Source organism: Thamnophis sirtalis, unplaced genomic scaffold (genome assembly GCF_051295495.1).
Source record: "Thamnophis sirtalis isolate CommonGarterSnake01/CBP01778 unplaced genomic scaffold, rThaSir2_p1.2 scaffold_2, whole genome shotgun sequence".
NCBI classification, from domain to species: Eukaryota; Metazoa; Chordata; class Lepidosauria; order Squamata; family Natricidae; genus Thamnophis; species Thamnophis sirtalis.
Genome location: NW_028261382.1, coordinates 94,845,504 through 94,866,327, shown reverse-complemented (window position 1 = coordinate 94,866,327; position 20,824 = coordinate 94,845,504). Strand labels below are relative to the sequence as shown.

The window sequence follows — 20,824 nt, the reverse complement described above, 5'->3', positions numbered from 1 at the left end:
TCAGGGGCGTGGCCAGCCTGGGTTGCTGCCGGTTCCAGTGTCTCAGGCCACCAAACCACTACCGATTCAGTCGAACTGGTAGGAAACCACCTCTGGTGAGGCTGGTCACATTAAAGGTGAATGAGGAAACAAGCTGTATCTCTTACTGCAACCCTCGTGCTGATTGACGTTCTCTGATTATATCTGACTTTATTTTAAAACGTTGACACCGAAGCTGTAATCTTTTCCTCTAGGTTGCCTTGACTATAATCTTCTGTTGTGGGGTACAGAAATGATTTTGAACTCCAGACGTAATGAGGTTAATGCTTGGTTAGAGGCCGTGTCTTTAGATAATAATGTGCTTTATTTCACTGATTTTTTAAAATGCGGAAATGTAGCCCTGGTGCATTGCAAGATTGGATTTTTCCCAGAGTGAGCCCTAGACTTCTATTCGCAATTTCCCCTTGATAGTGTAAACTGTTATTATGATTCAAGTTTGACATCCCTGCTCTAGAAAGAGTGCAGAGAAGAGCAACCAGGAGGGTTAGGGGACTGGAAGCTAAAGAGAAATAGGAATAAGATAAGGGAAGGAAGGAAGGAAGGAAGGAAGGAAGGAAGGAAGGAAGGAAGGAAGTGGAGAAGGGGGACAGGGTAGAGAGAGAGGAAGTTGAAGAGGAAGAGAATGGGAAGGAGGGGAACATTGGACGGACAAGGAGGAAGGCAAGGAAAAAAGGAAGAAATAGCAATAGTATTTAGATTTATATACAGCTTTATATTGCTTTTACAGCACTCTCTAAGCGCTTTACAGCTTCTTGTCTCCAACAATCAGGCTCCTCATTTTACCCACCTCGGAAGGATGAAAGGCTGAGTCAACCTTGAACCTGGTGAGATTCGAACTGCCAAATTGCAGTCAGTCTGCAGAAGTAGCCTGCAGTACTGCACTCTAACCCAGTGTTTCTCAACCTTGTCAACTTGAAGATGTCTGGACTTCAACTCCCAGAATTCCCCAGCCAGCATTCGCTGGCTGGGGAATTCTGGGAGTTGAAGTCCAGACATCTTCAAGTTGACAAGGTTGAGAAACACTGCTCTAACCAGTCTGCCACTGCAACTCATAGATCATAGATGCAGGACTTTAGAACCAAGGTTCTCCTGACCAAATATTATGATTCTTTCCTCTATCTAGGTATAATACTGGTTAACCTTTAGTGCCTCTTTGATCACTGCAGCAAAGTGCTGTTCCCAATTCTGGTTGTAAGTGTTGTGGTCTGCCGGTGGCCTGGGGAGCTGGCAGCGGACTTAGACATTGAGGAAGTTGGGGAGGAACACGGGCCAGTTCCTGGACTGGGGAAGGCTCTGATGAGGGCTCTGCGTCGGAGGCAGAGAGGGGGCCAGGGCCATATGCCAGTTATCAGCTGCCTCTGGAGCCTCCGGAGACTGATATCAGCGAGGCAGAAGAACAGTGGGAGCCTATTCCCAGTGTGCGTATGCGCAGAGCTGCCAGAAGGCAAGAATAATTAAGAAAACAGGGTCGACTCGGGAGTAAGGCTTGGAGGTGATTGGCCCCTCCCATAATACATAAAAGTGGAGCAGGAAGCAATTAGTTCATCTGGTTGGTTCAAGCTCTGAGAAGTCCTGTTTGACTCTGTGCTAAGTTTGGCCTTGCAAACTAATTGGCAATTAGGTCTCTGGCAGCGTTCCAAGGGAGATAAGGTGGGTGTTTATCAGGGGTGGGTTTCAAAAATTTTTGGAACCTACTCTGTGGGTGTGGCCTCCTTTGTGGGAGTGGCTTGCCGGCCATGTGACCTGGTGTGAGTGGCTTGCCGGCCATGTGTTTTCTTTCTTTCTCTCTCTCTCTCTCTCTCTCTCTCTCTCTCTTCTCTCTCTCTCTCTCTCTCTCTCCTTCCTTTTGTTTTTTCTTTTTTCCTTTCATCTCTCTCTCACTCTTTTTCTTTCTTCTTTCTTTCTTTCTTTCTTTCTTTCTTTCTTTCTTTCTTTCTTTCTTTCTTTCTTTCTTCCTTTCTCTCTCTCTCTCTGTGTCAGTCAGTCTGTGTGTGTGTGTGTGTAGCAGTGATGGGTTTCAAAAATTTTTGGAACCTCTTCTGTAGGTGTGGCCTGCTTTCCGGGTCCACTGGTGGAACCTCTTCTAAACAGTTGGGTAGATTTGACGAACCGGTTCTACCGAATAGGTGTGAACTGGTAGGAACCCACCTCTGGTGTTTATCAACATTCCCTTGAACGACTGTGGCAACTCAAGCAGACATCTGTCAGAATCTTCACAGACTGTTTGTGAAGCCTTGAGGGACTGGGAATGATCATAATTCACAGCCGTCTAAATAAAAGAGGGTTTGGGGGACTAAGATTGTGATTCATGCTTTCTTAGGAAGCCTAGGTCAGAACATTAAATAGAGGACTACCTCTCAAGATTGTTTTACTTTCTGGGATATTTTTCAAATGAAGTCACGCCCCGTTTTAACCCTCTGCCCCCAGCTATGTCCCTCGAGCCTTGATTTTATTTTTCCTTCTTGTTTATCGTTGGCTTCTGGAAGAAAACGCTCCTGAACACACATAAACATATCTATCCTTCCAAGGGGGTCTGAATCCCAAACTGCTAAAAAAAAAATATGGCATGTTTCGTGTAAGTTATATTTATAACTGTGCAAGAAAAGGCTATCTATTTCCTCAAAGCCTGGCACCCCATCTGATGCCAATCATTACCCAGACAGAGAAACGAGATGCTGAGTGTTTATTTTTGAGTCGTACGTTAGTCTGGAACAGAAAGAAAAACCACGTTTCCTGTTGAATCAGACCTCCTGCGCTTAAAAGTCAGAAATTGAAGGCCATTTAGCCGAAAGTGAGTAATGGCATCGTGGGCAGAGTCTCAGCTAACCTACATGGGAGGTGATCCTAATAGGTGGCGCAGTGGCGCAGTGGGTAGAGTGCAGTACTGCAGGCCACTTCAGCTGACTGCTAGTTCAGCAGTTCAGCGGTTCAAATCTCACCGGCTCAGGGTTGACTCAGCCTTCCATCCTTCCGAGGTGGGTAAAATGAGGACCCAGATTGTTGGGGGCAATATACTGACTCTGTAAACTGCTTAGAGAGGGCTGAAAGCCCTATGAAGCGGTATATAAGTCTAACTGCTATTGCTATAGGGTAGGAAAACATACCTTGTTATGTTCCCTTCTCAAGAGAAAAAAAATGGCACAAAATATTGAAATATTATTATTATTCGGTTTGCGCTGCTTCCTTTTCCTCCTTCCAGGTTGCAGGTAAAAAGACTTCCATTCTTCTGGAATAAACTCAGAGCATCTGCTATTTAATCCCGAAGGAATAAACTTGTGTTTCTGGTCTTTTCTTCAGCATAATTAAGGAATGCATAATGGACTCTGTTGGCAAGATTTCTTCTTGGAGGTCTTCTAGTCCAGCCCCCTGCTCAAGCAAGAGAACTATACTATTTCAGCTAAGTGACTGTCTAGTCCAGTGTTTCTCAACCTTGTCAACTTGAAGATGTCTGGACTTCAACTCCCAGAATTCCCCAGCCAGCGAATACACCCACACCTGTCGTAATTCAGGACGGCGGCCTCTTCCCCCCCTCCCCCCTCTTCTTCTCCTCCCTTGTGTTTCCTCCACCCTCCTCCCTTAGATAGGCGGATGGAAGTTTGGCTTCCCTAGGCTGCATCTTTCTAAGAATAGCTTCCACTCGAAGCTTATCAGGCTTGTTCCAGGGAGATGCCGCCGGGCTCCAAAATCGCAAAATCACTTTACATCTCCTCCCCCGAAGGTTTGTCTCCTCGGATCGGGTTTCTCAAAAGCCGTGGCATCCTGGAAGGACAAGACATTTAGAGAGGTGGATTAGAAGTCGATCTCCAGAGGTTGGAAGACGCAGGGACGCCCAACCCCACACACATTTCTCTTTCTCTCACTCTCTTTCTTTTCTCTCCCTCCCTCTCTCTCCCACTTCCTCTCCCATTCTCTCCCTCTTTCTTTGCCCCTCTCCCTCTCTCTTTTCTCTATTTCTCTCTCTCTCCTCTCTTCCCCTCTCTCCTCTCTCTTCCTCTCTCCTCTCTTCTCCCTCCCCCTCTCTCTATTCCTTCTCTCTTTCTCCTTCCCCTTTTCACTCCCCCTCTCCCACCCTCTCTATTCTCTCCCTCTCTCCAGCTCTCTCTTCCACTCCCCTCTCCTCCCTCCCTCTCCCTCTCTATTTCTCTCCCCCTCTCTCCCTCTATTCCTCTCCCTTCTCTTCCTCTCCCTCTCTTCCTCCCTCCCTCTCCCTCTCTCTATTCCTTTCCCTCTCTCTCTCCCTCTATTCCTCTCCTCTTCCTCTCCCCTCCCCCCTCTCTTTCACTCCCCCTCTCCCTCCCTCTCTATTTCTCTCCCTCTCTCCAGATCTCTCTTACACTCCCCTCTCCTCCCTCCCTCTCCCTCTCTCTATTCCTTTCCCTCTCTCCCTCTATTCTCTCCTCTTCCTCTCCCCTCCCCCTCTCTTCCTCTCCCCTCTCTTCCCTCCCTCTCCCTCTCTCTATTTCTCTCGCTCCCTCTCTCTTCCTCTCCCTTCTCTTCCTCTCCCCCTCTCCCTCTCCCTCCCACTTCCCTCTCTTTCACTCTCTCTCCCTCTCTCTATTTCTCTCCCTCTCTCCAGATCTCTCTTCCTCTCCCTCCCTCTCTTCCTCTCCCCTCCCTCCCTAGCTGCCCCTCTTCCTCTCTCTATTTCTCTCCCTCTTTCCTGCACTCTCCCTCCATCCCTCCCTCCCTCTCCCTCTTTCTCTCTCTCTCTCTCACCCACACACCCCAGCTTGAACAGAGGAGACCGGCTGCACTGCTTTGCTTCCCACAGTCAACTGAGGGTTAATCCAACGAAGAGCTGTTATGCGTGAAGGTTGTTCTGGGCTGCGAAAGGTGGATCTCTGCCTGGATGTTAAGAGATCCCTTCTCTCTTCCAAGCACCAGCCAGTGGCTTCAGCGGATCCCTTTCAGCATTGCTTACGGGCAGAAAACTCTGTACCCTCCAGGGATCTCTTTGTTCCTGCCCAGATGGGAATCCTCTCCTCTCTGCCAGGGATTTAACTCCAGGGAGGAGGAGGATCCTGCTGGGAAGTGTTTCCTGCTACAATTGTTGGATCTCCCCACCTGGCCTGGATTAATGAGTGCCTTTCTCAGACGCTCCAGGTAAGTCGCGCATCCCAAGTCCCCCTTTGCCAACCTGGTGGGGACATCACTGAATCTCGTGGGCGTTTTCAAACCGAAACACACGGAATCGGTTTATCCTTCCCGCCCCGGCTGCGAGACCAGGAACTGTTAGTCCTCACCTTACAACGACAACTGAGCCCAAATTTCCAAGGTTCAATGAGTGTCGTCTGTTTTATAACCTTTTATATGGGCCACCGTTGTTGAGCGAATTGCCGCAAGGGTTAAGCGAGTCGTGTGGTCGTTAAGCGAATTCGGCTTCTCCCATTAGCTGTCGGAAGCTGGCTCCAAATGGGGATCAGGTGATCCCAGCCGGGACAGTGCAACTGTCAGGAGTACATGCCAGTTGCCAAGCCTTTGAATTTTGATCACGAGAGCACAGGGTGTGGCAACGGTCGTAAGTGTGAGCCCCGGTCACGTGTCCCTTTTTCAGTGCTGTTGAACGGTCCTTAAATGAATGGTTGTAAGTCAAGGATTGCCTGCTGGTCTGTTTTTAGCCGGGGGTGGGGTGGGGGGGATGTAGGTATGATGCTAATAAGCATTGATTGAGGGGTCTGAAAGGAACAGCGAAGCTATTAACCTGGGTGCATGGCGAAAGCTGTGGGGAAGGGAGCTGACTCCGATGCAGGACGTAGGCGATGGCTGTGTAGAAAGCAGGCAGATCAAAAAAGAAAGTTTTCGTCTAAAAGTCTCACAAGGCAAACATTTTCGTCTTCGATGTTATCCGAGTGTGGCAGGACATTTCCTCCCACTAATGCCCTGACTTCAGAAAACCAAGCACGCACACACACACACACACACACACACACACACACACACACACACACGGAAAGAGAAAGAGAGAGAGAAGCAACACAAGAGAGAAAAAGATTGATAAAGAGACAAGGAGAAAGAGAAAGAGAGAGGGAGGAGAGAGAGAAAGAGAGGGAGGAGAGAGAAAGAGAGAGAAAAGGAGCGAGAGGGAGAGAGAGAAAAGAGATAGAGAAAGAGAGAAAGAGAGAGAGAGAAAGAGAAAGAGAAGAGAGAGAGAAGGAGCGTAAGAGAGAAAGAGAGAAAAAGAGATAGAGAAAGAGACAAAAAAGAAAGAGAGAGGGAGAAGAGAGAAAAAGAGAGAGAGAGGGGGAGGAGAAAGAGAGAGAGAAGGAGCAAGAGAGAGAAAAAAGAGATAGAGAAAGAGACACATAGAAAAAGAGAGAAAGAGAGAGAGGGAAGGAGAGAGAAAGTGGGGGGGAGAGAGAGGGAGAGAGAGAGAAGGAGCGAGAGGGAGAGGGAGAGAGATAAAAGAGATAGAGAAAGAGACAAAGAGAAAGAGAGAAAGAGAGAGAAAGAGAAGAGAGAGAGAGAAAAGAAGCGCAAGAAAGAGATAAAAAGAGACAAAAAAGAGATAGACAAAAAAGAGAGAGAGAGAGAGGGAGGAGAAAGGGAGAGAGAGAAGGAGCAAGAGATATATAGAGAGAAAGAGATAGGGAAAGAGGGAAAGAGAGAAAGAGAGAGAGAGGGAGAGAGAGAAAGTGGGAGAGAGAGGGAGAGAGAGAGAAGGAGCGAGAGAGAGAAAGAGAAAAAAGAGATAGAGAAAGAGACAAACAGAAAGAGAGAGAAAGAGGGAGAGGGGAAGAGGGAGACAGAGAGAAGGAGAGAGACTTGTTGGTGGAGTTCCTGTTTTCTTCTTAGGCATTCACTGGTCGCTTTTGAACTATTCCATTCAGTGTAAGATATACCACTATAGGACTTCCTCCTCAACCACAATTGAGCCTGAAATTTCTGTTGCTAAGTGAAGCATTTGTGAAGTCCATTCTGTTCCATTGTATGAATTTTCTTGCCACCGTTGTTAAGTGAATCGCTGCAGTTGGTAAGTCGGTCACACAGGTTATTAAGTGACCCTGGCTTCCCCTTGGACATTGCTGGCCAGAAGATCACAAAAGAGGAACACGTTGCCTCTGAACACTGCGACCGTCAGAAATATGAGCCAGTGGCCAAACGTCTGAATTTTGATCACGTGACCCTGGTGACACAGCGATGGTCCTCAGCGTGAAAAATGGTCATAAGTCAGAGTTTCAGTGCCATTGTAACTTCAAATGGTCACTAAATGAAAGATTGTAAGGTCCACCTTCACATCAAAATTAAGAACGGTGCGATCATGCCATCCCATGAAAAGACAGCTCGCTGCTTCCTCTCCTACGTTCTTCTTTTCGTCTCACCCAAAACTGTCCTGTTGTGTGTCCTGTTGTGTCATACAATCTCTTTGAATCATCATCTCCTTTTAATGACCCCATAATCCCTTGCGGGATGGAATCTGGGCAACTGAATGGAGCTAGTGGAGGGTTTACTGGCCAGATTCCTTTCCTGTTGCCAATGAGGAGTTTTGTTCGGCAGATACATTCTCATTGTGCCCAAAGAGAGAAATATCTGCCTCTACCTGGGATCGAACTGACAGTCTCCTGATTGTGGGGCGAGAGCTCCACCTCCAGGCCACTGCACTGCTCCCATACAATCTCTTTGAATGCCCACCCCGAATTTAATTGCACCAGTGGTGGGTTTCGACCAGTACAGCCCGGTGCAGCCGTACCAGTAGTGGTCGGGAGTAGCAGCTACCGTACCAGTACGGTGGCTCGTTTGGCCCACCTGCCCGCTTTCCATACCTGTCTTTGAAGCGACCGGCCAATTGCGCACCTGCACACAGCATGCGGCACCTGCACGACCCCTGGAGAGCAGCTGGGTGTTGCAGGAATAGTGGAGTGTGCATGCAGGTGCAGCGCACGTCCAGCGCTTGCACAGCGCACCTCTGGCAAGTGCATGACCACAATACGAGCAGTGTACCAGTAGCAACGGTAAGAGCAGCCCACCGCTGAAATTGCACCCTCCTGATTCTCTTCCCACACTCTCCTGAACTCCGCTTTACTGCTGCGCAGTAACCCACCCACGAGGTTTTCAGTACGATGATGAATCATTGGAGATAAAACAGAAAGGAAATCCTGAGGGTTTCAAACGAGCAACCTGTTGTGCTCCATAGGAGTTTCCTGATAGGGCAACGGTTAGAAATTCTCTTGCATATATAAAGCCTGTTTTCTTTCTTTCTTTCTTTCTTTCTTTCTTTCTTTCTTTCTTTCTTTCTTTCTTTCTTTCTTTCTTCCCATCTCTCAATCCTTCTTTTTTTCTCTTTCTTCCTTTCTTCATTCCATTCTTTCTTTCTACCCATCTTTCAAACTTTCTCTCTTCCTTTCTTTCTTCTTCCTTCCTTCCTCCTCCTCCTTCCTTCCTTCTTTCTCTTTCTTTCTACCCATCTCTCAATCTTTCTTTCTTTCTTCCTTTCTTTCATGCCTTCTTTCATTCTTTCTTTCTTTCTTTCCATCTCTCAATTCTTCTTTCTTTCTCTTTCTTCCCTTCTTCATTCCCTTCTTTCTTTCTACCCCTCTCTTAAACTATCTCTCTTCCTTTCTTTTTTCTTTCTTCCTTCCTCCTTCCTTCTTTCTCTTTCTTTCTACCCATCTCTCAATCTTTCTTTCTTTCTTTCTTTCTTCCTTCCTTCCTTCCTTCTATTTATTTATCATCCATCCATCATCTATCTATCTATCTATCTATCTATCTATCTATCTATCTATCTATCTATCTATCTATCTATCTATCAGCCATCCATCCATCCATCCATCCATCCATCCATCCATCCATCCATCTATCCATCCATCTATCTATCCATTCTGACTCCATCCACAGCAGGAAGTTCTCTTCACTGAAGATGATCTATTGTGATCTACTACGCTGGTGCAAAGGGACGTGGTGGCTCAGTGGCTAAGACACTGAGCATGTCGATCAGAAAGCTCGGCAGTTCAGTGGTTTGATTCCTTTGCACCACATGAGCTCCAGTGACTTGTCCCAGCTTCTGCTAACCTAGCAGTTCAAAAGCACATAAAAAATGCAAGTAGAAAAATAAGAACCACCTTTGGTGGGAAGGTAACAATGTTCCATGCACTGTCGGCATTGAGTCATGCTGGCTACATGACCACGGAGACGTCTTCAGACAGCTCCTGGCTCTTTGGCTTTGAAACGGAGATGAGCACCGCCCCCTAGAGTCAGGAACGACTAGCACATAGGTGTGAACCTTTACCTTATGCTGGCACAGGGTAGCTAAGTTTATAGATATGTTTTCAACTTTTAAACTAAGGCTTCCAAAATCCCCATGCCAGCTGTCACTTATATCTCTGTCTGTCTGCCTCTCTCATTCTCTTCACTCTATTGCAGTCTCTGGGCACAAACCTTTATTAAGTGCCGAGATAAGTCTTGCTCCTGCCTTTATTACTTTTTCTTTATTTAGCACTATCAGGAAATGAAAAAGAACCTTTTCAACCCGGTTTAGCCACAGTTCAGAATTAAAAATTAATCAATCTTCACAGGATTCGATTGTCCGGATTCTCAAGAGGAACACAATGGATATCCTGCTATTTATCCTGCTATTTATCCCACCATTCCCTTCAGAAATGACTCTCCCCTTCTGCCCCCCCCCTCCGAGGGCTGTCCATTTCCATCATTCAACTGCCCATTACCCCAGTGGTGAGTTCCAGATCACCATAGGCCCCAGCATTTATTTATTTATTATTATTTTATTAATTAGACTTATATACCGCTTCATAGGGCTTTCAGCCCTCTCTAAGAGGTTTACAGATTTTTAGATTTTTAGCAAATTGAGTCAGCAAATTGCCCCCACAGTCTGGGTCCTCATTTCACCTTTTGCAAAAAAGGGGCTGTTTTTTGCTCATTTTGAGGGGAGCCCACCCCCCCGGGAGCCCCCAAATTTTCATGGCCTTTTTTTTTTTTAGCCTCGTTTCATATATTCTTGTTGAGTATTTGAAGTGCATGGGACATACTGTACAGATGGTGCTTGACTTAATGATCACAACTGGAGCAGTATTGAGGGGTCTTTAACGCTCTCTGAGCTTGCTTGTTTTCTTGCAGATGTTTCATTGCCCAGCTAGGTAACATAATCAGCGCTAGAAGGGAATGGGGTTTGTGGAAAGGAGGGGGGAGGACTGTGGGATCTTCTTTAGTGCTCTCTGATCTTGTTTTCTTGCAGAAGTTTCATTACTCAAACTAGCTAACATCATCAGTGCTAGAAGGGAACGGGGATTGTGGAGTGGGGGGGGGGGAGGAAGAGGAGGAGGAGGAGGGAGGAGGAGGAGCATGGAACAGATAGTGCTTGACTTAATGACCACAACTGGAGCAGAATTGTTACCTAGTTTGGGTAATGAAACATCTGCAAGAAAACCACCAAGCTCAGAGAGCACCAAGGATCCCTCATCTCAACCCTGAGCTACAAACATTCTCCTTTATTGGGCCAGAATTTCCATAGCTAAGAAAGGCCGTTAAATGAATTGCAAAAACCTATATTGCTCCGTTCCCAGGAAAAATAGCATTTATTTTTGTCTAGTACCTAAAACAACCGCAAGATGGCATCTTCCTATTTAAGCAAGGCCTCACCTGTTTGACTGAGTTCCTGTACTGTGTTACTGTACAGCTGGAGAGATTTTGATGTCACGCTACAGAATCTGGTTTTTCAATTAATTCTGCCCACTTTTGTTTAAAAAGGGAATGTGGTGGCTCAGGGGCTAAGACGCTGAGCTTGTGGATCAGAAAGGTCGGCAGTTCGGCGGTTCGAATCCCTAGCGCCGCGTAACGGAGTGAGCTCCCGTGACTTGTCCCAGCTTCTGCCCACCTAGCAGTTCGAAAGCACGTAAAAAATGCAAGTAGAAAAATAGGGGCCACCTTTGGTGGGAAGGGAACAGATTCAAGCAGAAGGTAAACGGTTTCAACTAGATTGCAGAAAATACAACTTCAGCAACAGAGTGGTCAACGCCTGGAATGCTCTACCCGACTCCGTTGTTACATCCTCAAACCCCCACAGCTTCAACCCTAAACTTTCTACCGTGGACCTCACCCCATTCCTAAGAGGTCCGTAAAGGGGGCATGCATAAGCACACCAGCGTGCCTTCCGTCCCTGTCCTACTGTCCCCATTTATTTGTACTCATCTCCATGATCATGTGGCTGGCATGACTAAATTATTATTGTGATTGAAGCTGAAGTAGTCATTGACAGATAGGACATTGTAGAAGACAATTTTGTGTAGTATGCTTAGTACACAAATAGAATAGAACACAAATTCTATTCCATTCGATTCTGTTCTATTCTAATATAGAGTCAATAGGCTGCCTTTATAGCAGGAGTATGGTCTGTGGATATTTTTATCTTAATGGTGGTAAAAAATGAGTCATTGTTTTACTATCTTGCATTATTTCTTTGAGTTTTAAAATGCACTGGCTGGTGTCAACTTTAATGGGTGTCCGGCCACCGTGTTCTTTGATGTCCTGCTTCATTTTACCTTGTCCCCCTTATATATGCCAGGACCGCAAGGCTGTGGAGTAACTTGTAACCCGCCTGACCAATGTTGGATTGCTTTCCAGAGGTTACCGCCACCTCGGGATGGGCACGGAAACTTTTCCAAGGTGACTTTAAATCCGAAAAGGAACATGATTTGATAAGACTTCTAATTACTCCTTACTAGAAATAGAACGCCAGGAAACAATGTATGTCCTCAATAGGAACCATTATTCTGGGCACACTAAATTTCTAACCGAGGAAAGAAAGCTTTGTCGCTTTTAATCTCCCAAGAATTCTTCCTTCCGTTAAAGGGATAAGGTGATCTCTGAGTCAGAAAGGAATAGAATAGAATGGAATGGAATGGATTGGAGTGGAGTGGAGTGGAATGGAATGGAATGGAATGGAATGGAGAATAGAATGGAATGGACTGGAGTGGAATGAAATAAAATAGAATGGAATGGAATGGAGAATAGAATGGAATGGAATGGAATGGAGTGGAATGAAATAGAATAGAATAGAATAGAATGGAATGGAATGGAATGGAATGGAGAATAGAATGGAATGGAGTGGTATGAAATAGAATAGAATGGAATGGAATGGAGAACAGAATGGAATGGACTGGAGTGGAATGAAATAGAATAGAATGGAATGGAATGGAAAATAGAATGGAATGGAGTGGAATGAAATAGAATAGAATAGAATGGACTGGAGTGGAATGAAATAGAATAGAATAGAATAGAATGGACTGGAGTGGAATGAAATAGAATAGAATAGAATAGAATGGACTGGAGTGGAATGAAATAGAATAGAATAGAATAGAATAGAATAGAATGGAATGGAATGGAGAATAGAATGGAATGGACTGGAGTGGAATGAAATAGAATAGAATAGAATAGAATGGACTGGAGTGGAATGAAATAGAATAGAATAGAATAGAATGGACTGGAGTGGAATGAAATAGAATAGAATAGAATAGAATAGAATGGAATGGAATGGAGAATAGAATGGAATGGACTGGAGTGGAATGAAATAGAATAGAATAGAATAGAATGGACTGGAGTGGAATGAAATAGAATAGAATAGAATAGAATAGAATAGAATGGAATGGAATGGAGAATAGAATGGAATGGACTGGAGTGGAATGAGATAGAATGGAATGGAATGGAGAATAGAATAGAATAGAATAGAATGGAGTGGAATGGAATGGAATGAAATGGAATGGAGAATAAAATGGAACAGAGAATAGAATAGAATGGAATGGAATGGAATGGAATGGAATGGAGTGGAGTGGAGTTGGAGTGGAATGAAATAGAACAGAATAAGCTGGAAGGGACCTTAGAGGTCTTCTAGTCCAGCCCCCTGCTCAAGCAGGAGAACCTATACAATCTCAGACAAGTGGCTACCCAGTCTGTTCTTAAAAACTTCTAGTGATGGAGCACCCACTCCATTCACCCTAACCCTAGCCCACCCTATATATATATATTTTTTTTGGGGGGGGGAATACCTGGATCTAAATAAGAATAGATTGAGGGAGGCTGGAAAACACTCCTTTTCTGTCAGTTCTACAAAAGGTAAAATCCATCACTGGACGTTTTTAAGAATAGACTGGACAGCCATTTGTCTGAGATACTATAGATTTCCTGCCTGATCAGGGGGTTAGACTAGAAGACCTCCAAGGCCCCTTCCAACTCTGCTTTTCTGTTATTCTGGTAGAGGTTTATATAAATGTCTCGGTGTTATTTTTACTAGATTAATATGGGCTTTTTAAGTACGTAGCCAAACCAAAAAGCTACTGTAGGGAAAATAGTTTGATAATTATATATCTAAAAGTTATTTATTTAATAGATGTCCTTCTGCAGAAGCGGTTATGTGTAGGAGGCAGAACATAAACTCATTTCACGAATTCGCTTTCCATTGCATCAATTTCTCACATGTTTGCTAGATAATGAATAAACTGAATATTTTTTAAATTTTTTTTTTCTGAAAATTAGGAACAATAACTAATTGCTTCAGGGAGAGGACATTCTTTTTTCTGCCTTTTTAGGTATGCTGACAACTGCTGAGAAGGAGCATCCATTAGGATAATTAAACCCTTCAAAAAAAAAAACCCCTAGCTATTACATCTCCTTTCTTTTTGCTATTTTCCCCAATTTTTTTGTGTGTGTGGGGGGAGAGGATATTGAAGTATAAAAGATTATTGGAAAAGATCCGTTGATAAATGATAGCACAGGGAAAGTGACAACAACAGCACTAACTAATTCTTGGAATCGCCTTGTATACTCAATACAATACAATACAATACAATACAATACAATACAATACAATACAATACAAGAGCAGAGTTGGAAGGGACCTTGGAGGTCTTCTAGTCCAACCCCTACCTAGGCAGGAAACCCTACACCATTTCAGACAAATGGCTATCCAACATCTTCTTAAAGACTTCCAGTGTTGGGGCATCCACAACTTCTGGAGGCAACTTCTGTTCCACTGATTGATTGTTCTCACTGTCAGGAAATTTCTCCTCAGTTCTAAGTTGCTTCTCTCCTTGATTAGTTTCCACCCATTGCTTCTTGTCCTGCCTTCAGTGCTTTGGAGAATAGCTTGACCCCCTCTTCTTTGTGGCAACCCCTGAGATATTGGAAGACTGCTATCATGTCTCCCCTAGTCCTTCTTTTCATTAAACTAGACATACCCAGTTTCTGCAACCATTCTTCATATGTTTGAGCCTCCAGTCCCCTCATCATCTTTGTTGCTCTTCTCTGCACTCTTTCTAGAGTCTCCACATCTTTTCTACAATGTGGTGACCAAAATTGGATGCAGTATTCCAAGTGTGGCCTTTCTAAGGCCTTATAAAGTGGTATTAACCCTTCACGTGACCTTGATTCTATCCCTCTGTTGATGCAGCCTAGAACTGTGTTGGCTTTTTTGGCAGCTGCTGCACACAGCTGGCTCCTATTTAAATGATTGTCCACTAGGACTCCAAGATCCTTTTTAATATTCCCTAAAATGCTTCATTCTTCTAGGAGGGGTGGGTGGGTGCTGACTTTCTCCAGTACTTTTAGGACTTCCAAGGACATCTGTGTGGGCGGGTGGGCAGTTCATGGCGACCCTCTTTATCTGCAGGCATTTTGTGTCTTCTCCAGCCCTTAGAGCGGAAAAATCTGATCTCTCTTGCCCCTGTTGGAAGAAATGTCCCTCTGGGTTCAGTTTCCAAGTGGGGCAAAAGACACTGGAAGCAACGGTGGCTGTTTGGAAAGATGGTTTTAATGATGCTCAGGATCCCAGAGTTTGAAGGAAGAGATGCTGACAGTGCTCGGGTTTTTTATGCCCTCCCTGGGCTTTTGAATTTGAGCTGGCATTCTGATTGGTTGCCAGACTCCCATGGAGCCATGCAGGGGCAACTCCTAAGTCCCAAGCTTGGTTGACTTTTGCTGGGTGATGATGTAATGAAAGGGCTTCGGGCAATTCCTACGATGCCTCTGCCTGAAGGAGGTAGATATTTGTTAGGTAGAATAGACTGGCTCAGGCCTTAATGGCCCATTGACAAAGGTGGGGGAATATTAAGACTGAGTCTGTTTCCTGCCTAAAACATGTTTCTCTGGCTCAGGCCTTAATGGCCCATTGACAAAAGTGGGGGATATTAAGATTGATTCTGTTTCCTGCCTAAAACATGTATCTCTTGCTCAGGCCTTAATGGCCCATTGACAAAGGTGGGGGAATATTAAGACTGAGTCTCTTTCCTGCCTAAAACATGTTTCTCTGGCTCAGGCCTTAATGGCCCATTGACAAAGGTGGGGGGAGAATGAGTTTCCGCCTCCCTTTTAGGGGAAATATTCTACCCTTTTAATATTTCCCAAAATAGCTCATTTTCCTAGGAGTGGGGTAGGTGCTAACGTCCTACACCCCCAAAGCTTTTGTAAAGTCCTGGTTCATGTGTCCCCCTCCACCCCCCAGTGACAGCTAACTCTAGTCTGTGTGGTGCTAATTTCACGGAACCGGATAATTACCATCTCAATTTCTTCCTACACAAAATCCCTTCCCTTCTCCTTCTCTGACAGTAAGAACCAGTTTCCATGGAGCTGCAATATCCATACCTTAGGATATCTCTCCCGGCCTTGTCTGTGATTCCCCCCCCCCTTATGGAATGTATGTGGTATCCATGGAAACCTTTACCAGGGGACAAATTGCAATATCTTGAGAAAGTGGGGCTTGCTTTGAGGGTTCAGGTGGCTACATCTGGGGTGCTTCTTCCCGTAGATAGTATTATGCCCAGGACAGAAGTGGGTTGCTCCCGGTTCGACCCGGATCAGGTGAACCGGTAGTAGCGGCGGTGGGAGGCTCCGCCCACCCACCCAGACACTTCTGTGCATGTGTAGAAGCATTGCACGTGAGCAAACCAGTAGTAAAAACAATTGGAAGCCCACCATTGGCCCAGGATAATTGTTTAAAGAGTTTGAATAAGGCTAGCAAGGAGGCAGCAGGACAGTCAACATTTAGCTGAATAGTTTTATATGATCTAATTTGCAATTCTGCGGGGTTGATATATTGAACTGAAGAAGCCTATATACTCTCCAAATTTGGGATAACACACATTCTATGGTATGATTCATTATTTTTTTTACCACCGGTTCTGGGGTATGTGGCTTGGTGGCAGTGGTGGGTTTCAAAAATTGTCCGAACCTACTCTGTGGGTGTGGCCTCCTTTGTGGGAGTGGCTTGCCACCCATGTGACCAGATGGGAGTGGCTTGCTGTCCATGTGACCGGATGGGAGTGGCTTGCCGCCCATGTGACCGGATATGAAGATGCCGACGACACTTGTCAGAACCACCTTAAATTACCTCACACACAGCACTGGCATGCCTAAGAATAGGATGTCAACTTGTTTTTCAAAAGGCATCTTTGGTTTGCGTTAAAACAACTTCAACACACGCAATGTTCTGGTTGCACCACAAACGCAGTAGTCATCCTTACCTTTCACAGAGGCACTGAGTTTTATAAATAGGAGCATAATAGTGTAGAATAATCCTATCCAAGGACCAGTGGTGGGTTTCAAAAAATTTCGGAACCTCCTCTGTAGGTGTGGCCTGCTTTCCGGGTCCACTGGTGGAACCTCTTCTAACCGGTTCGGTAGATTTGACGAACCAGTTCTACCGAATAGGTGCAAACTGGTAGGAACCCACCTCTGCTTGGTGGGGGTGGCAAGGCAATGATGCTGCAAAAATCCCCATTCCCTCCCCACTCCTGGGGTGGGGGGGAAAAGATGTGGCAAAATCTCCATTTCCGCTCCACTCCAGGGGAAGGAAGTACAAAACTATTAGAAGGAAGGAAGATTTCTTAGAAACAAAGGCATGTCTCTTATTTTCTCTGGAGTATTACTGGCAATCCAGCACAAAGTTTCAAGTCAGATAAGGACAAAGATAGAAACTAGAGACTAAAAAAGAAAGAAAAGGCAAACAGGAAGAGGTTTTAGCCAAGCAAGGAATTAGATAAAATATCAGGTCAGGATACCTGTTTTCTCCCTGGATATCTTAGGAATAATGAAATTTTAAAGCAAAATAGCAACTGCTAAGGGTTTCCTTTCTCAGGGGCCCTCGTTATGTTGAGTGCTCTGAGGCAGTGATCCCCAACCCCCGGTCCGCGGACCGGTGCCGGGCCGTGGAGTACCTGGCACCGGGCCGCGCAGCGGCCGGGGGCCATGATCGCTGCAGCGGCCGGGGGCCATGATCGCTGCAGCGGCCGGGGGCCATGATCGCTGCAGCGGCCGGGGGCCATGATCGCTGCAGCGGCCGGGGGCCATAGTTTCTTTCTGTATGCAAATTAGGGCTAACTGGCACAAGGGGTGTTACTGGACCGCTGGTGGCACTGACGTCACCAGCGGCCCACCGCCCCCCTGTGTCCAGCGCCGCCCTTCTCATTCCTTTTCAGTGCTTCAGCGCTGGCCGATTCCTGAAAAAAACCTAAGAGCGCCTGCGCAGCTACGTAGGGCTAGCGTAGACAGCGCTAGTAGCGTAGCCTTGCGTAGGCGCAGTTTGTGCTATGCTATCTACGCTAGCCATACTGAACTGCGCCTGCGCAAGGCTACGCTACTAGCGCTGGTCATCGACGCGCTCAGCGGGCCACGGTAAAATTATCAAAGGCTGACTGGTCCGCGGCGATAAAAAGGTTGGGGACCACTGCTCTGAGGAGCTAAAGGTGAAAGAAGGATGTTTTAGGGAGGTGATGTGGTTTTACCAAAAATATCACATATCTTCTTTTACTGTCCTGGGGTGAACTCAAGGGAGGATGGTGGGGGGAGGGGGGAGAACAAATGACAAACCCTTTCATTTCCTGAAGCAGATGTACAACGGATTTTAATCATTTCTGTAAAAAAAAAATTTGAGGTAATGCGAAGGAGAAAGCATATGTATTAAATTAAAATTACAAAATGCGATTCTTCCGAACCAATTCAAAAGAGCTGAGCCATCTCTTTGGAGAAATCTTTCCCTTGAACCAAAGGTTTGATGTGCTTTTGAGAACATCTGGAATTCAATTTTCCCAATTAGGTTCCTGATTCTTATTTGCTGGTTGTTTCGACAATTACCTATCTTCAGTGGCTGCTTAAGACTGAACAGCCCCTAACTACAGCGCAGGTGGCCAGATTCTGCGCAACAGCACTGGGGATTCGTTGCAAAAACATGTGTCTTCTCCATCATAGTGGTGTTAGAATAGAATAGAACAGAACAGAACATAGAAAAAGAATAGAATAGAACAGAACAAAACAGAATAGAATAGCAGAGTTGTAAGGGACCTTGGAGGTCTTCTAGTCCAACCCCTACCTAGGCAGGAAACCCTTTACCGTTTCAGACAAATGGTTATCCAACATCTTCTTAAAGATTTCTAGTGTTGGGGCATTCACAACTTCTGGAGGCAAGTTGTTAAACTGATTAATTGTTCTAACTGTCAGGAAATTTCTCCTCAATTCTAAATTGCTTCTCTCCTTTGATTAATTTCCACCCATTGCTTCTTGTCCTGCCTTCAAGTGTTTGGGAGAATAAGTTGTCTCCCCCTTCTTTGTGGCAGCCCCTGAGATATTGGAACTCTGCTATCATGTCTCCCCTAGTCCTTCTTTCTATTAAACTAGACATATCCAGTTCTTCATATGTTTTGGCCTCCAGTCCCCTAATCCTTGTTGTTGCTCTTCTCTGCATCCTTTCTAGAGTCTCTACATCTTTTTTACACCGTGGCACCCAAAACTGGATGCAGGATTTCAAGTGTGGCCTTTCCAAGGCCTTATAAAGTGGTATTAACCCTTCACGTGATCTTGATTCTATCCCTCTGTTGATGCAGCCTAGAACTGTGTTGGCTTTTTTGGCAGCTGCTGCACACGGCTGGCTCCTATTTAAATGGTTGCCCACTAGGACTCCAAGATCCCTCTCACAGTTACTACGATTGAGCAAGGTATCACATATACTATATCTGTGCATTTTCTTTTTCTTGCCTAAATATTGGAACCTTCCCTTTCTTACCATTGAATCTCCTTTTGTGAGATAGCACCCAATGTTCAAGTCTGTCAATATCCTTCTGTATCTGAAGCCTAAGTGTTAGATATTACAAGTGTGGCACACCCTTTGCACTGCCTAGTCCTTTCCCTTTTAGCTTTGAACCGACAACGGGCCACACAGTTTATGGATGGCAACTGCAGTGCATACAGACCATGTATAATTGACAGGCTGGGTTTTATTACAGATTTTAGTTGTTATTTATTATTTTGTACTAGAAATCTACAGAGAGTTTTTATTTGTTCTGGTCTAAGGCTTTGAAAACTCAAAGGTTCAACCTATCTCCTCTCATGATGACTGTGGACAGGGCTGGGCTGCTTCAGGTTCTCCTGGGTCTGGGAAATCCTCTAGTGAAGATTCTGGATGGTTAATGGTAGCTACAGGTTCTCCACGCATGGATTTTACATCTGTTTGAAAGCAGATTCGGATCCTTCTCCCTGCGACATTAACGGCACTAACTCAGTACGATGTCATTGAAATGGCCCTGAGAATTGGGTGGGGAGAGCAGTTGTATTATGTTATGAGTTTCAGAACCTGTACAAAAAAAAATGTAAATGTTTAACTTCCTCCCAAGAGCCCAGGCAGAAGAAAGTTGACCCAACATCTGTTGCGCTGGTTTCCTCCTTCTCTTCAGCCGTGAAACCAGGGGTGGGTTCCTGCCAGTTCTAAGCTCTTCTATAGAAAGAGGTCCCACAAATCTACAGTGCCGTTTAGAACCGGTTCCAGCTCCCTCCCCCCCGCCCAGCCGCACATCATCAAGATGAAGAGCGAGAGGAGGAGCTAATACATTTTATAAATAAATAAATTAGGACGACTCTGCTGTGGGTCAAAAACCTTTCAAACCAAGGGACTTCCTGGCCCCCTTTCTCCCCCTCCCCACTTTACAACAATGAGAGCACAAATTGATCAGTCGGTGAGCAAGCAAAGGTTCAACGAGGCACTGCAGCTTCCACAAAGTAGTGATGCAATTGTGCAATCGATATTCCACCAGGAATATTCCATGGTGGCGCAGTGGCTAGAATGCAGTATTGCAGGCTAACTCTGCCAAGTGCCAGCAGTTCGAATCTCACCAGGCTCAAGGTTGATTCAGCCTTCTACCCTTCCAAAGTTGGTCAAATGAGGATCCAGATTGTTGGGGACAATATGCTGACTCTGTAAACCACTTAGAGAGGGCTGCAAAAGACTGTGAAGTGGTATATAAGTCTTAAGTGCTATTGCTAAGTGGGAGGTGGAGGGAGGGAGGGAGAGAGGGGAGAAGGAAGGAAGAAAGAAAGGAAGGAAGGAAGGAAGGACAGACCATGGTGGCACAGTGGTTAGAATGTAGTATTGAAAGCTAATTCTGCCGAGTGCCAGCAGTTCGATCCTGACCAACTTAAGGTTGACTCAGCCTTCCATCCTTCCAAGGTCAGTAAAATGAGGACCCAGATTTGTTGGGGGCAATAGGCTGACTCTGTAAACCACTTAAAGAGGGGTGTAAAAGCACTGCGAAGCAGTATATAAGTCTAAGCACGATTGCAATTGCACGAAAACTCCGCCCACAGCCACAGTTTGATTCTGACCAGTTCAAGGTTGACTCATCCTTCCATCCTTCCAAGCTGGGTAAAATGAGGACCCGGAGTATTGAGGGCAAATAGGCTGACTCTGTAAACTGCTTAGAGAGGGCTATAAAAGCATTGTGAAGCGGTATATAAGTCTGAGCCTGATTGCAATTGCTATTCCTTTCCAGAAAAGATTTGTGTGTATGTGTTGTCAAAAAAA

General features: G+C 45.4%; 1 protein-coding gene across 1 annotated transcript in view; it reads left to right on the top strand.

Moving 5' to 3' along the window:
- Positions 1–4,888: 4,888 nt before the first annotated feature.
- Positions 4,889–20,824, top strand: part of GRAMD1B (GRAM domain containing 1B) — a 204,896-nt gene continuing 188,960 nt past the window's right edge. Inside the window, exon 1 of the mRNA XM_087706401.1 lies at positions 4,889–5,142. Within this exon, the coding sequence (XP_087562527.1) occupies positions 4,889–5,142 (254 nt within the window). The remainder of the gene's footprint in view (positions 5,143–20,824) is intronic.